General features: G+C 37.4%; 1 protein-coding gene across 2 annotated transcripts in view; it reads right to left on the bottom strand.

Annotated features, from left to right (window-relative positions):
- Window positions 1-17,362, bottom strand: part of wdhd1 (WD repeat and HMG-box DNA binding protein 1) — a 40,393-nt gene extending 23,031 nt beyond the window's left edge. For both annotated transcript variants that reach the window (XR_008569894.1, XM_054771954.1), the window contains exons 1-13: window positions 17,278-17,362; window positions 16,910-16,995; window positions 13,985-14,096; window positions 13,750-13,901; window positions 10,551-10,662; window positions 8,602-8,652; window positions 7,533-7,628; window positions 7,353-7,445; window positions 6,268-6,374; window positions 6,040-6,175; window positions 2,848-3,091; window positions 687-871; window positions 378-562 (exon numbers count right to left, since the gene is read on the bottom strand). Coding sequence is in view for 1 of the 2 variants with exons in the window: in XM_054771954.1 (XP_054627929.1) it covers window positions 378-562; window positions 687-871; window positions 2,848-3,091; window positions 6,040-6,175; window positions 6,268-6,374; window positions 7,353-7,445; window positions 7,533-7,628; window positions 8,602-8,652; window positions 10,551-10,662; window positions 13,750-13,901; window positions 13,985-14,096; window positions 16,910-16,986 (1,550 nt within the window). In the remaining variant the exon portion in view is untranslated. The remainder of the gene's footprint in view (window positions 1-377; window positions 563-686; window positions 872-2,847; window positions 3,092-6,039; window positions 6,176-6,267; window positions 6,375-7,352; window positions 7,446-7,532; window positions 7,629-8,601; window positions 8,653-10,550; window positions 10,663-13,749; window positions 13,902-13,984; window positions 14,097-16,909; window positions 16,996-17,277) is intronic.
- Between the last annotated feature and the right edge of the window lie 415 nt (window positions 17,363-17,777).

Raw genomic sequence — 17,777 nt, 5'->3', positions numbered from 1 at the left:
TGTAGATTGACATTTTTTTTCTGTTAATAATAAAATGTTTCATTTAAAAACTGCATTTTGTGTTCAGTTGTGGTGTCACTGACTAACATTTAAATTTGTTTGTTGATCTGAAACATTTAAGTGTGACTCTCATTGGGTCTTCTCTCCTTGTGTGGCCCGTCACCTACTGTAGGACCTGTATGCCTTGGGAGACACCACCAGTGGCATATACAGTAGAACCAGACCTCCACCACGATAAGGTGGTCATTCAAGGAAGAAACAATGTCTTTGTTCTTTAATATTTCAACTTTATGCTACTACATTTTTCTTGACAGATTACAACTTTTTCCTGTTAATATTTTGACTTTATTCTAGACTCTGGACACCAGTGGGCATACCTTGCAAGCTCGTCTGTGCCGGGGCAGGCCAGCAGCACCGCCTCCTGGGAAATATCAGTCATGGTGTGCCCCAGCGAGTTGGTAAGGTGCATGGCGTGGTGCACGGCTGTGTCATGAAACTCCACGTCGATGGCATTGTCCTGCTCGTCGTTGTAGCCTCGAACTATGCCGACAGAGTTCCACATCTGAGGAACCGTCAACAGTTAATTTTTTAGTAGCTCAAAATGAAACTACGTCACAAAAAGTGAGTCATGCATAAAGATGGTCTAACCTAAGGTTATTTTAAGATGACTGGTTTGTGTTAACTACCATGAAGCGGTGAGTGAGATGCATCGGAGTAGAGCCTGGTTGAAAGGCCTTCTGGGGGAGCGTCGGCTGAGGCCCATCGTAGACGGGACGCATGGTAGCTGACGGAGCCACGGCAGGCATCACACCACTGTCAGTGCCATCGTTAACTCCAAACTCATCTTGATCAAGCTTCAGCAAGCCTGCATCTGTTGAATTACAGCTCCAGTAAGAAGTTTGCATTAGCTCATCGTGGGAATGAATGTCATATCCATTCAGGGCCATTGATCATTTATTTCAACCGTTCTTTTTATAGGGTGGAATGATTATACAACATACACGGTCAATGATTTTTAAAAACGAGAATTGGGTGCACAATTTTCTTTCATTTACATTGGGTCAAAGTATACATACACGAGGGCAGTGGTTCTCAACTGGTGGGTCGGGACCCAAAATTGGGTAACGGGTCCATTTGTTTGGTTTGATAGAATAAAACTACACAAAATAGAACTAAACAATTGGAGGTATAAATAATAAAAACAAAAATGACTTCAATAAATGTGTACAAGAAAATACAAATAAATGGTAATAAAAATGACTTAATAAAAAACTTAAAAACAATACATAAAAATGACTTAAATGAAAGCATTTAAAAAAAATAAAAATGCCTTAAAAGGTGTAAAAAAAATAAAAAATAAAAATTAGATCAAAAGAACAATAACTTAAATAAAAGTGCAAAAATAATAAAAATAACTTTCATTAAAAAAAATTATAAAAATAAAAATTACAAATAAAATAAAAGGAATCTAGAGAAGCACTCGGAGAACGCAGACCTTCACCAAGCGCCTTAGTTCCCGCCATATTGTGTCACACCAAAATAATAATCCTACATTTTCTGGGACAGTATGTGACCCCCCCCAAGTGCTCTGAAACATTTTTTGTGCCGAAAATCGCCCTCTCTCGCAATGTTAAAGAATCCTTTAAAAAATTCCTGGATCCAGATCACCCCCAAAATGTTATCAGTTCTTTTACTGTATATCCCATTTCCGACAATTCCTGAAAATTTAATTCAAATCCATTCAGAACGTTTCTAGTTATTTTGAACACAAACAAACAAACAGATACAGGCCGGCAAAAACATAACCTCCGCACTGTGCTTAGAGGAGGTAAAAAGTACGGTAATCAAAAATAAATACAAATACTGGTAAAAATAAAGGTGTAAATACAAATGACTTTTAAAGCATTAAAAAAACACTAAACATGACTTAAATAAAAGCATAAACGTAATACAAATAAATACAAATGAAAAAGACTTAAATAAAAGTGTAAAAAAAAAAAAAGATAAATTTTTTAAATAAGGATGATGGCCATCGTCATGAATGCTTGAAATGTGACAAGTTTGTTTAAATTGAATGCCAGACACCTCAATTTTCACTCCAAATGTTGTTGGTTGCATGCAAAGGGTTTGGCATTTTGGTATGTCTTGCATGTCCAGCTTATATAAATGTCAGGAAAATCCGACTACAGTGACTTAAAAAAAAGTGGGTCGCAACTTAATGATCACTGTTGTGGGTCCTAGGTTGAGACCATTTGAGAACCCCTATACTAGAGTTGTAATGGTACATGTATAGTAATTCCTCACCACTTTGAATTTTGTGACTTCACACACATTTTTCAAAAATATATTAATTAATAAATCAGCGCTGTTTTGTGATTGAATGCATATTATTAGTAAGAGGGAAAAAAAAGCACATTCAAGCTTTATCGGCCGATCATCAAGGCTGCACTTTATTATTTATTTATTTTATATGTATTATTATTATTTTATTTAAGTCATATTTAGTGTTTTTTTAATGCTTTAAAAGTCATTTGTATTTACACCTTTATTTTTACCAGTATTTGTATTTATTTTTGATTACCATACTTTTTACCTCCGCTAAACACAGCTCAGAGGTTATGTTTTTGCCGGCCTGTATCTGTTTGTTTGTTTGTGTTCAAAATAACTTGAAACGTGCAAATTGAAAGTGAAAAATTTGTATCAAGACACCCAAATTTTAGTCATTCATTCCGGTCCGTCGGGGTTTTGACAGAACACAAACTGGTGCGTGGGCTCAGAAAGGTTTGGGACCACTGATATATAACACATCTAGACAAACATTGCTTTTGAATGCACCACAACACTCACCAAGTGAATTTTCATCATCCAGGATTGCACCTCTGTTCCTCACACGGCCTGTTGCAGGCATCAGGAAATCATCGTCGTCGTCGCCGCCGCCGTCGCCGTCGCCGCCATCATCCTCCTCCTTGAACCCACTGACTGCTTTCTTAGTGGGGGACTTGGCATCACTCCATCTTTCATCCAAAAGCTGGTCATCACCATCATCATCAAATAGGTCGTCGTAGCCCCTCTCGCTTTTTTCTGTGGCAGCCTGATGACAGTCCATAGACAGATGTCACCACAAAACACAAGAACATCAACATGTCTGTTTCAAAAGGATAGAAAATTAAATTATACACTTTGATACAATGTAAAGTAGTCTGTGTACAGCTTATTTAACAGTATAAAAATGTACTGTCCTCTCAACATAACTCAACATACAGTCATTAATATCTTAAGGCAGGCAACACCCCTAAGTGAAAATACCCACATTGGGCCCAATTATTAATTTTCCCTCCCTGTTGTCATGTGACTCGTTGGTGTTACAAGGTCTCAGGTATGAATGGGAAGCAAGTGTGTTAAATTTGAGGTCATCACTCTCATACTGCTCACTGGAAGTTCAACATGGCACCTCATGGCAAAGAACTCTCTGAGGATGTGATAAAAAGAATTGTTGTGCTACATAAGCGTGGAGATGCCACGGTTTGGACACCCGTGGCCTGCGGCACATTCTAAAAATATAATTTAACAAGAAAATTTTTTTAAAAAAACAAAAAAACAGCAAAATGTTAAAAATTAGCAGTAATTTTACAAGAATAAAGTCAAATTCTGCCATCAAAAAAAAAAGTTGTAATCTAAAAAGAAAAAGATGCAATTTTATGAGAATAAGGTTGTACTATTACAAAGAAAAATTGTCATTTTAGTTGCATAAACTTGAAATATGAAAGAAATACTTTTTTCTTTTGTCAAAACAACTAATAATGTTGTCATTTTTGAAAAATTAGGTTGTGGAAAAAGCTATACTGCTGCAAGGATTAAGTCATAATTACAAAAAGAAAGTTGAAATAGTTGGGGGGGAAAAAAAGCAGAAATGGAAAAAACTGCTGCAATTCTACAATAATAAAGCCATAATAATCAGAAAAAACGTTGTATTCTAACAAGAAAAGTCGCAATTTTATGAAAATAAACTTGCAATATGATGAAAAATAAAATAATTTTAGTAGGATAGAGTTGAAATTTTAAAGAAAAAATAATAATTTTTTTAGAAGTTGTAATACGAGAAAGAAACAAAACAAAATAAAGTGGAAAATTAGTTTGGAGAAAATGTTATATTTACTAATATTATGGGAATAAAGTAAAAATATGGGGATAAAATCGGAACAAAAAGAAAAAGATAAAGAAGAAAATTGATATAGTTGCAAAATTTTAAAAACAAGAGCTAAAATGTGGAAAAAAAGAGCAAAGACTAATAATTGGTTTGTCGACATTTTCCTGTTAGGGTAGAATATGTTTTATGTTACTAATATTGTGTTATTAATACACTGCGTGAGTGAAACTGTGTTCTTGATGTATTTTTTTTAATCAGCATCCTATTAAAATGGCAAATGGGCCCGAACGTTTGCTCCTTCATCCGTTTATGATGCCATCAAGGGGGGACTGTAGTTCTTTGCTAACTAACACAGTTACACCACAAGTTCCTGCTTTTCACGGCTGCAAAATAATCCACTACGAAACCAAAGAAAGCATTTTGATTAAGAAAGTGAAAAACTATTGAATTCAAGAAATAACTCCTAGCAAAACACGAAGGTGGTGTCCGTGTTGATCTCGCTGCCACATTGCTGTCTTTGTCAACAATCACGTCTTCAGTCAGGGTAAACGTGATATTAAATGCTCATTTATCCCTTTCGACCATCATTTATATGCATTTCAAATTGTCTTCTGCATATAAAATGTTCTCGCCCGGAAAAGGGTGGAGTACTATCTCTGGGTCGGGGATGAGATCCTGCCCCAAGTGGAGGAGTTTAGGTACCTTGGGGTCTTGTTCACGGGTGAGGGAAGGATGGAACGCAATTGGTGCGGTGCCTGCAATGATGCAGACTCTACATCGGTCTATTGTGGTGAAGAGAGAGCTAAGCCGAAAGGCAAAGCTCTCAATTTACCGGTCGATCTACGTTCTTACACTCACCTATGGCCATGAGCTTTGGGTCGTGACCGAAAGGACAAGATCGCGGGTACAAGCGGCCGAAATTAGTCTTGGCCAGGACACTCTTGAAAAAGAGATTATTAATCTCAATGAGGTTCCCCTGGTTAAATAAAGGATAAATAAAAAATAAAAATAGTTTTCTCCGTAGGGGTGGCAGGGCTCTCCCTTAGAGATAAGGTGAGAAGCACTGTCATCCGGGAGAGACTCAGAGTAGAACCGCTACTCCTCCGCATTCAGAGGAGTCAGATGAGGTGGCCTCCCTGGGGAGGTGTTCAGGGCAAGTCCGACCGGTAGAAGGCCTCGGGGAAGACCTAGGACACGTTGGAGAGACTATGTCTCCCAACTGGCCTGGGAACGCCAGGAGCTGGACAAAGTGGTTGGGGAGAGGAAAATCTGGGCCTCCCTACTTAGGCTGCCCCCGCGACCTGATCTCGGATAAGCGGTAGAAGATGGATGGATGTAAAATGTTTGAAAAGTGCTGAAATGTTTGCCCGAGATGACCAGAGGACGGAAGCGGTCTGTGATTTCATCATGGAAATGATGGCGCTGGATGAACATCCCTTTACCATCGTTGAAAATACCCTTGGAGCCATGATTTGTACTATTTTCTTTACATGGTGTTAATAGTAATGATGTCATGATGTTTGGTAAGGACAAATCTACATGTACAGTTTGTCAAATCCATCTTCTAGTTGGTCTTACCTCCAGGTGTGCACAAACTACAGTTAAATCTAAATTTAAAAAAATTAGGATGGTTCTTGAGAAGCAGGAAGTTCTTGGTATCAGCTTGAAAAAAACGTGCATCCCTAGCTTTTCATGGATTTTTTACTCACTTTTTGTCTCTCACATGTTATTTCTGTGTTATTACAATTACATGCACGTGCGTCATGGTCATGGTCAATTATGCAAATTAGGAAATTATGCGAGTACATGCCATTGACTTGGCATTTAAACACAGCAGGCAGTAGTCCTGTTAATATTTGGCCAATGTTTGGACACAGTGCACAGTGCAATACCTTGGGGGTGTTGGACGTAGATGTGCTGAAACCATCCAGTAGGCCCAGGCAGCCCTCAATGTCAGTGTAAGCAATCTTACGGCCAGATGGGTGCCATGCTAAAGCACACACTGTAAAGCCCTTCTCATGTTTATGCCTGTGGAGCAGAAGAAGCAGTCTTAACAAAAAAAAAAACCTCTTAAACGTATTTAGCGTTTACCATAAATGAAAAATAGATGAATTACATACCTTTCCACACATAGTTTGCTGTTCACGTTCCACACTAGTATGAAGCCCCCCACGCTGGCTGTTGCCAGAAACTGTCCGCACGAGGACCATGCCACCACATTGATGGGCTGCCAACAAAAACAGTGGACATTGTAGACACCGTGCAGTGCACTTTTACCCCGTACATTCACGATTCAGCATCTGCGGCCCCGCAAATTCGTAGGTTTTTGGTCACAACTTTTTTTTTCCTTTTAAAATAGGTTGTTTTTTAAATTTTTTTGTCCCCAAAGTGGATCATTTTTAAATGTGTCATAATACAAAAGAAAACGTACAACATACATGTACCACTGTTAAAAAAAGGCCACAATTTTTACACCTTTACAGTTGTGTGAAAAAGTGTCCCTTAAGTGTTTGTCACACTTAAATGTTTCAGATCATCAAACATATTTAAATATTAGTCAATGACAACACATCTAAACACAAAATGCAGTTTTCAAATGAAACTTTTTATTATTATGGGAGAAAAAAATCCAACCCTAGATGGCTCTGTTTGAAAAAGTGATTGCCCCCTAAACCTAATAACTGGTTGGACCACCATTAGCTGCAACAACTGCCTGCCTGCCTGCCTGCCTGACAAGGTGAAGTAGACCAAAAGATCCTCAAAAGCTAGACATTATGTCAAGATCTAAAGAAATTCAGGAACAAATGGCAATGTATTTTTATTTATCACGTGATTAATTCATTTATTTATTATCGCAATCCATGATCATTCATTAGTGGTAAATGCATAAAGATTTTATATTTAAAATGAAAAAAATGATTAAGCGCGGGAGGCATATTTAGGGCTTAAGCCTGGATTGTGCCTTCAGCATTTCGCTTGCTTGCTTACGTCGCTAGCGAACAATGGCAATTGAAGAGAGGGTTCTGGATCTGAATCTAATCTAATTAGAACGATGCTAATCTCGGGGTACAAAATAGTGTTAAAAATAGACATTTTATGAGCGGCCCAGTTACTCGTGGATTCGTGCCATTCGCTGGTAGGCGCATAACGTAACTTAATACTGCCGTCTTATTCACCAACAGGTAGTTGTGTTATTGAAACTCACCTGAGTCAGCAGATCATCAGACAGGGTGCTCACGTGATCCCAGGACCCTCTCTCATACAGGTGAACCTTGGTATCCACCGGAACGGCTAAAAACTAACCAGAGACATCTGCTTATCAATCACATATCGGTGAGATAACCCATTCCCAAAAGAAAGACAGAAAGTGAATTTGGGCTCTGACCTTTGCTGTGAGAGGCTGCCAGGCCAGGCGACACAATGATTTTGCGTTACTGATGTCGTTGGTCTTCTGCAGCAGAGGCCAGCTGATCACTTGAGTCTGAATCAAAGCACGAGATAAGCGTCAGACGGATGGGGAATATATAAAAACATCAACATTATGGGCCATTCCACCAAATCGGTGCCATTCGCTTGCTGTACCGCTCTCAAAATGAACTTGAATTAATATGTATTTACTTTTTGTTTTAACTCTAAATCTGATAATACACATACTGAACTACTCAAAATGTATATTGGCCCATCAATTTTCCTTAGTCGAGTCGACTCATTTAAGTAACACGACTGAAAGTAACAGGAATGAGTTTTATTTGTATTATTATTATTATACACTTTAATTGAAGTCATTTTTATTTTTATACTTTTAAGTCATGTTAGATTTTTTTTACACTTTTATTTCAATTATTTTTATTTATTACTATTGTAAGTTTTTAGTTAAGTCATTTTTATCACGAATAAAAATAATTATTATACATAAAATAAATATAAATACATAAATAAATAAAACATATGTATCTTGCTTGCTGCTGTAACAGATGAATTTCCCTGCTGTGGGATTAATAAAGTACTACTACTACTACTACTACTATATGATATTATTATAAAAATAGTATTTTATTATTATATTATTTAATAGACTATTATTATTATATTTTAATGTTTTGTTTGACTTGCTGTCTGCGACCCACCCGCAATGCATCTGTGACCCACTTTTGGTCCCAACCCACCAATTGAGAACTACTGATTTATTTATTTATTTATTTTTCTACTGATTTAAATTATTAGATTTCATGGTAAAGTATAATTTTAGGAAGCAGAGACAGGCAGCAAATGCTGTTTTTCCAGTGTTCAAGGTCGATTAAATTCACCTTTTAAATGATATCATTGAATATGCAATCAGATCGACGTGCAGGACCCTTCAGTTAATTTTATTGTACATTTATACACTTCATTTCCTGGGACACAAATGGCACAGATTTGGTGCAATGGCTCTTACGCTATTGGCTTTAAAATACCTGCTCTTCAATATTCCACACCACCACACAGCCATCACAGCTGGCAGAAGCCTGTCAAAAGAAGCATTTCATATGAATTCATAATCCATGTCTATGCATTATGGAATAAAAAGAAATGTTTAAATTATCAATGATTTTAACGTATTTTTAACATATTAAACATAAAAATGGCTAAATGATCTAAAATACAAATAGAAAGCATTCAGAAGATGCATTCGAAGACGCTGTAAATGATATGCAGTATTCTACACTGGTCACTAGGTGTCAGTAATGTTCCATTGATGAGACAACAGCCACCGCACGAAGTACTATACAGAAACCGGAAGTAAAACAGGAACGACAAGGCACTCGCCCAATGCTAACATGCTATGTTATGTCTTATTTTCTCTTATTATTTGTACCATATTGGGTAATACGAGTGTAAAGGTGACTATAGGGCTCTAGTAATGTTAAAAAACGCACTTAGAGGGCCGTAAACAGGTTTTCTATGCTCTATATTCCATTTGTTAATATTGAATCTTACTTTGCAAAAATTCACTTATGTCACTTATAATTCACTCGTGTCTGGAACCAATTAACCTCAGTAAATGAGGGATTACTATCAGAGGTGTCCCGATAACAATTTTTCACTTTCGATACGATATCGATATTGCTGACTTGAATATCGGCAGATTCCAATCATGAATTATACATACTTATATTACTCCCTCGCGACATCGTGGTTCACCTTTCGCTGTATCGTGGAATTTTTTTTTGCTTTTTTTTTTTTTTTTTTTTAAACAGCGTATGAATATGCATTGTGTTCAAAAAGTTGGACTTCTGGACATGCTGAAGGAAGGCAGAAGTTACGTGGCTGTAGCGCGCCATTACGGAATACTTCTTGTGTACAATCTAGTAGGTTGATCATTCAAATTCTAACAAAATTTATACTTTGAGAGTGTTTAAACAAGAAGGAAATGTGAGAAAATGTTAATGCCTGTCTGAGAAAAGTGTATAAAGTGTATAGTGAGGGGGGTTTATAGCCTTAAAACATATATAATAATTGTAAAAAATAATAAGTTGGCTACAGTACTTCGCGGATCTCACTCATTTTGGGAACCTATTGACAGTCGTCTCTCGTCTATCGCAGTTAATTGGTTCCAGACCCGACCGCGAAAAGTGAATTGCACCAAGAAGAAGGATTCAATATTAATAAATGGAACATTTTCGTAGTTATGGCATAGAAAACATGTTTCCAATCTTCCAAAAACGGTTGAATGTGAATATATGTGAATATAAATACAGTATGTATATGTAAATATGTGAATCATTTCTCTTGGAGATTAATAAAGTATCTATTTTTTTAACATTAGAGCGCTCTAGACATGCAATAACACCCCTATAGTCACCATTACATTTGTATTACTCAATATAGTAGACATAATCAGAGAAAATAAGACATAAATAAGATAACAGACTCATACATTAGCAGTTCCCTGACATTTTTTTCTGGACAGCGGACTTCCTGCAGTGGCTATTGTCTCATCAATGTATTGTAATGGCGGCTTTAAAAAGCTTTTCACTCGTATTACTCAATATAGTAGACATAATAAGAGTAAATAACCCATTTAAGATGTAAATAAAAGTCCTGCTCGTGTGTGTCAAAGTAAATGTATTCCCTAGGCCACCTTAGTGACAGGCGGGCAGATGTGTGGAGGACTGGTAGTGGCGTCGGAGGTTCAGAGTTGTGCTTTAGCTTGTCATGGGTTATGGCCCCAACAGTAGCTCGTGTTACTATTATTATGTTTTTATTATTGTGTCTGTTGTGAGATCATTTAAACCTGCAATAAATGCCTGTTCTGGTGATCACCTCTGGTGCCTGTCTCACCAAACAATTACTGTCAAGTAGTGGCCAATGTGGACTACTACATTCACAATTGGAATGTTCAGATTGATTTAACTTTACTCACCAGAAAATCATCTTTAGGGTCAAAGGCCACACTTAGCACAGGCGCTTCATGGCCCCGCAGGGTTTTCTGCTGGCTGCTGTCAGACACTTCCACCACCTTAACCAAGAAGTCACTGAGGCAGGGAAAGAAATGAACAATCAGTATGTACACACTGCTACATTCTGCCTACATGCCTATTCCTCATCAGAGCCTCAGATGACTGAACTTTTTTTAAATCGATAGCACAAACAAAGCAAGCGTGAAAATGCCAGGATAAATAATGCCCCATGTGCTGTGCTCACACAAATCAATTCAGCGATCATTTCCAATTACAGCTAATCATGAACCCATCTATGCGCTGCTCTGCCTGTGTGACGCGTGTAAGACTGCAACATCACGTGCATGGATCATTCTATACCGGAAGAACAATCTCCGACATCTGGTGAGTCATAGTATGCGCAGAACTGAATCCAACAAACATGACACGCAAGAATACCTCACTAACTGCCAAAGGAAAAGCGGAAGCAGTGTAGGCATGAGTGCCTTGACAAAGTCAAAGTGACATTTGTTTATCTTTAAGCCCTGATTCTTCTAGTACAAGTAGAATGCCCAAGCAGCTGGTTATAAAAGCACACTTTGACAAATATCAAATTAATGATTGATGTGACATGCTCTATTTAAAAGCAAATGCTGGGATTCATGATTGGCCAAAAACCGTGACTGATGGATGAACCCATAAAAAGTCTTCAAAATGCCCGTTTTTCATACTCTAAACCAGAGATTCTCAACAAGTTGGGTCTTTGCCTGGGTAATACAAAAATAACCTTGTGCTCGGCAACAACGACCAACATTTGCAAGTATATTGTGGCGAGCTGGAGTCACACAGAAAATGGTCGCAAGCATCTTCAGCTTACTTTAAAGCAAGGGTTCTCAAATGGCCTCAACCTAGGACTAGGGCCTAAGTCCGTTGTTTGAATTTGAACGAACCCGATTCCATTTCAGATTCATTGTTTCGATTCTGGTTCCTAACAATTCTCGATACCGATGCTTTTAAAAGGCAGGGTCGTAAAAGTTTGCATGGCTTAAATGAGGGCGCTTACAAGAGTTCTTTTTGGATGAAATGTCTTGAATGTCTCTCCATGAATTGTTCAATGATATGAATTAGGGTTGGGCGATATGGACTTTAGCATGTATCACGAAATGACGATATAATTAAATTCAGCAGCGTCTTGTATGAAAAGCTACAAATCTTAACCCATATAATTAAAAATAATTACATTAAAAGTAAGCTTGCCTATAGCACTGTTTAGGTCGATCGCGAAGGTAGTTTGGGTCAAACGCGTACACATCACTTTGTAGATGTCACATGACATCAGTCAGCTGACATTAAGCTCCACTCCTGATTCGCTATTGGCAAAGATGAAGTGGTGAACAGACGTCGCAAGCTTCACACGGATATGCAACGTTCATCTTTATTATTCCAATTATGGAAACTAACTCAGTGGTAAGATGCCTATATCGATAACAAAATGTATCCGTTCATTTATAGCGGCTAGTTATGCAGAAAAAAAGTGAATTGTTTGATGGCTTTGCTGCGTGTCCTGAACTCCACTATAGAAACGCATGTTTTATGCACTTCTGTCTCTTAAAGTATTATTTCATGATTAATTGGAAAATGTGCCTGTTGCTGAAACCTGTTTAACTTGACTTCGGATGTATTGTCTTTTACATAATCATTTTCATTTCTTGTATATTTGTAATAATATTTTAAAGTCATTTTTATTGTTTTTTACACTTTTATTTTTTGCATTTTTATTTTTAATTACTTTTTAAACACGCATTTGAGGCATTTTTATTACTTTTTTACACTTATTTAAGGCATTTTTGGGGGTTTTATGCAAGTTATTTTTAATTAGTTATGATTTTTTGCATTTTTATTTCAGCCATTGTTCTATTGATTTTTTTTTATTATATTATTGGTTGCCATGGTAATGGACAGAAACTGCTACCTGTGGTGATTTTTAAATGAAAGGAAATGCTGCCTAAAGAAAAGGTTCCAGCCGGACCAAGCAAAGGGGCTTGAAGGACGAGTGTGTCACAAGTGCAGCAAATTAACTTGGAGCTTAACATCATTCCGGGAGGCTTGACGAAGGAACTCCAACCACTGAACATCGGTGTAAACATGGCGTTTAAAGTCAAGTTGCGAGCGGCGTGGGAGCGATAGATGACAGCTAGTGAACACAGCTTCACTAACACTGGAGGCAGTGCCGTGCGAGTTTCGCCACTATTTGTGAATGGATGTAAACACAGCGTTTAAAGTTAAGTTGTGAGCGGCGTGGGAGCGATGAATGACAGCTAGCGAACACAGCTTCACTAATGGATTGTGGATGCTTGGGCTAACGCGTCTGATGCACTGTTCTTCGAGCTTTCACAAAAGCCAGCATCATTTCTGAGGCGCCACACGGCAACGAGACTGACTGACAACAACGACAGGGAACCTGGCGTGTTTGATGGAGAACTTGCCCCGCTGTCCATTTGGGATACAAAAGATGAGGAATTTGATGGATGTGTGGATGATCAAAAATAACGTGAGTGCATTGTTAAATACTTCAATAAAGTACAACCGAACTCAGTTTTGCTCTCGCTGGCTTTTTAAAAACATACAATAGCATGCATGTTAGCGTATTGTAGGGTCGCTGGGAGCACTTCCTGTTCCCCAGCGTGCTTTGCGGTAGTGTTTTGGTGCAAATGCTCTTAAAGTTACATTTTTGAGCTCATTAGTTGTTAGTTATTGTTCAGCAAAAGTAGCGGTAGTGTCTTGTCTGTTTTTGCGTTGCTGTGTGATGTTTTTTAGTTGTGCACCATGACTGAGACCGTTGTGTTGAGTGATGACCTTCCTAATTTCAAGTGGATTTGATAAACTGAATGAGAGTTCTGCTCTTTATCTAAATTTATCTATTTATCTAAAGAAATAAAGCACTGTCGCTATCTCACTGACTTCTGAGCGACACGGTATGTTTTAGTGTGCATACCTGCGCCCAATAATACGGTGCGCCTTGTGTATGTGTTAAATACAAAAATATCACCTGTAACTGAGACTGCGCCTTTTAATACGGTGCGCTTTATGGATCGTGAAAATACGGTACAAATTGTTAATCAAAATAAATAGGATATTAAAGAAAGCTTGTAAAATGATCGTGTCAGTGATTTCATGCAGTACCTAGAGCCAGCAGCAACTTTCGAGCCACTGGCGTTGAAGGAGACATGCGTGGCATTGGTCGTGAACCGGGTAAGGATGCCGTCTGGATCGCCGTCAGGAAACGTGTGAATCTGCACCGTGTTGTTGGAACTTGAGGTCACAAGCTTGTCGTTCTAAATAAAGAACACATAAAAAAAAACAATTTATTATGTTAAAAAGACATTATGAATCTGCCAGAGGGTGACAGATGACCCACCTTGAGTGCCAGAGAATAAGCTTTTTCGCCGACAGTGATGAACCTTGGGTCGTCATCGTCCAGACTCTCCCAAATCCGAACATCGCCATCATTTCCACAGGTTACAATGAACCTGAAATGTGCAAGTTTAAACGAGTTTTACATATTTCTGGCCTAAATTAGGCATTTCCAAGCATAAAAATGACTGTAAATGATTGGTGAAGCACGCGCGTGTGGATGTCCAAAGTGTGGTGTAGGGGCCATTTGTGGAACGTGGCTCATTGCAGCAATAAAACAAACAAAAACCCAGCAAAAGTGGAAAACTATAGCAAAGTGGCATAATGTCAGCAGAAAAACCTAGAATGATGATACTAGTAACTAATAAAAACACTAAGATTTGCTTTTAAATATATGTATAATGTTTTTTTTTATTTTTATTTTTTTATAAATAGACCTAAAATAATAATCAAATAATCAATGGTTAATCAATTACCCAATAAATCGACAACTATTTTGGTAATCGATGAATTATTGTTTTATTTTAATATGTAAATATCCTCTAATTTCAGCCTCTCAAATGTGAATTAGTTTTATTCCTTAGTCATCCATGAAAGCAAACCTATTATCTTTGTGTTTTAGCCTAAACAGGATATTCACACATATCAACTTTGACTTTGGAAAACAGTGATGGGCATTTTTGCCTCTTTTCTGATATGTTGCGGACCCAACCACTAACTTTAGGTGTTTGCTTCTTATTACTTTGGTCCATCTGTGGCCTAAGCAATTACTCCCTTAATTGAAACAACAAGCTTCACATTTATTGTTTTAGTGAAGCTATTTGAGAAACATTTAGATTTTTTTTATTATTTAACATTATTTTAACTGAATATTCAAGCGGCAACCTTGTGTTTGTGCACTTATTTGCTCTGTCAGTTCAAATCTTCTATTTCTGAATGAAGAGGCGGAAATTAAAAGTGTGTTTCTTTAATCCGACTAATCAAGATAATAATTGACCAATTAATCGGTTATTAAAATAATAGTTGCAGCCCTAATTATAAATGTCAAAGGACAGCACTGATGTAAATAGACAAAGACACGTAGTAGCTGTATTATTATGATCATATATTATCATAACAGTGGTTTATTGGGTTTCAAAAAATGTTGACTATATCTTCTTCAATATCTTTGAGCGTCAATTTGTAAGACAATAAACATTTCAAAACGCACCTGCATTGTTTTGTGACGCAGTTAAATGAAAATGTTTGTTTGCCCACATTATAATTTTATTCAAATGAATGTTAAAATCTCATTTCGTCTTTCATTCTCGTGGACCCCATCTTGTGCATTGCCTCGTCTTGCGAGTTGTTTGTCTCATGACACTCCTCCTAAATTAAATTAAATCAAATCAAATATAAGACATTCAGAAAACGCATTCAAAGACACGTTGATATGTAGTACTCTACAGTGGTCACTAGGTGTCAGTAATGTTATGAGACAACACAAGAAGTCCCGGAAGCAAAAAAAAAAAGGCAACAACAAGGAGCTCTCCCAATGCTAACATGTGTGAGTCTATATTATGTCTTATTTTCTCTTATTATGTCAATTATATTGGGTAACAGGAGTGTAAAGGTGACAATAGGGGTGTTATTTCATATCTAGACGGCTCTAATCATGTTAAAAACCGTATTTAGAAGGTTGTAAACAGGTTTTCTATGCTCTAACTATGAAAATATTATGTTTATTAATATTGAGTCCTACTTTGAGGAAATTCACTCATCACGGCCAGGTCTGGAACCAATTAACCATGATAAATGAGTAATGATTGTATAGTTATCCCTCGCTACTTTGCACCTCAAAATTCACAGCTTCACTCTATCACGGTTTTTCAAAAATATATGAATACAGCCTGTTGCTAGTAAAAAACAATATGCATATTTAAGCAAATGTTTTACATTTTTTGGCCTAAATTACACATTTTCAAGCATAAAAATGGCTAAATTAACTGAAATACAAATATAAGGCATTCAGAACACCCATTCAAATATGTCACAATGACATGTAATATTCTACACTGGTCACTAGGTGTCAGTAATGTTACTGTAATGTTCAGTAAGAGGAACAAGCACTGGACTTGACTGCCGGAACAACGGGCTTTTATTGCAGGTTTTAATGATCTCACAACAGGCACAATAATCCTTAACAAGGGCTACTGTTGTGGCTGTAACCTGCGCAAACCCCCGGCATTACTTCCTGTGCGCCACTCCACTCAGCTCCCATATCACCGGAACACATTAACGCAACACACACAAGCACAAGTCTCATCTCTGTCTTAGATGGTTTATTTTCTCTTATTACTGTATGTCGCCAAACCTCAACATCTGACCAATTGCAACAGGGTAGGCGTAGTCAGGAGAGGAGGTTGCGGAGTCCGAGCGTGACCGCCAAGAGGAAAAGAATGCGGAGTTAACTTGTACACAACTTTACATTTGTGTTTGTGTGTTTGACTGTACTACTGTATTTCTTTGGGATTGAATTGTATGTAGCACTTTGACGTTCTTTTTCAACATAAAGTGTCTTGTAAATTAAATGTATAGCACCTTGCAGCATTTCTCTCACGTAGTTCTTTTTAGAATTTGCAGCATGTTTCTTTTGCAGCACTTATGTGGTTGCAACGTTGCATGTTTTACGGCGTGTATTTTTAGCTTTGGATCATTTCTGTGTTTGGAGTGCATGGACATTACTGTCGGCCACCGTAATAAAGTCATTTCCTAGCAATATAATAATGGAACATTTATTTATGGTACTAGTAAAGTAAACGTTTGAGATTTCAAGCAATGTTATTGAACATTGATAGCCGTACAATATAAACGAAAGGTCAAGTGCTGTCATTGAGTTTATTAAAAGTAAAGTTAACATCAATTGCATGGATTGATAATGTTGACATACTTCCCAGTGTCATCGAAGCAGACTTCAGTGTGTCCTTCTGAGTGTCCGTAGCGCATAGGCTTCCTTTCACACGGCATGATGGCAAACTATATAAATGATGAGATAAAAAGAAGGATAAACAATCATACTTTAGTTGATTAGTTAGTGATTTAGTAAGAAAACAACTTGGCCACACAGTTACGGATCAGCGATGAGCAACAGTAGCTGAGAAGGTAGGCTGGCAATAACGGCACGCAATGCTAGCTAGCATACATCAAACTCAGCACGTGTAAAAAAAAAAAAAAAAAACACGCTAACGACGTTATACTTGTGATAATGGACATTATCTGGTTAATGTGTTGTGTTTCAAGATGTGTTGGGCAACTTACAAATCTCCCGGCAGGCGACACAAAGTGAATCGACTCCTCCTGAATCTCCCGCGCTGCGTTGAAAACAAGGAAGCAGGCGTCACAAGTCCCGCCAGCGACGTCATGACGTCGCAGCGACACCACCCACTTTGAGTGAAGCGACGCAGAAAATAGAGACGGATCCAGACAAAAAAAATGAAATTTGAATGGTTTTGCTTTTAATTTGTTGATCATTTTAGATCAAAATCTTATTAAAAAACGTATTGTGAACAATTTATCAACATATAAATACAACAATATGAGACAATAAACCAACAAAATAATACAATTATTCCCTTTTATTGCATACAATAGTTTGAGCAAAATAGTTAACAGTGCAAAATTTTAATCCTTAAATTAGTTTATATAACAATATAAAAACACTGTATCAACAATGTAAAACTACACAACAAAAAAACACAGTTATTTGTGAAAAAGAACAGAAAACAGTCACAATCGATCTGATACTGGTACTACCCTTT

This window comes from Dunckerocampus dactyliophorus, chromosome 3, assembly GCF_027744805.1.
Source record: "Dunckerocampus dactyliophorus isolate RoL2022-P2 chromosome 3, RoL_Ddac_1.1, whole genome shotgun sequence".
Taxonomy (NCBI): domain Eukaryota; kingdom Metazoa; phylum Chordata; class Actinopteri; order Syngnathiformes; family Syngnathidae; genus Dunckerocampus; species Dunckerocampus dactyliophorus.
Note: the sequence above shows the minus strand (reverse complement) of the source record. Positions and strands in the feature narration are given on the sequence as shown.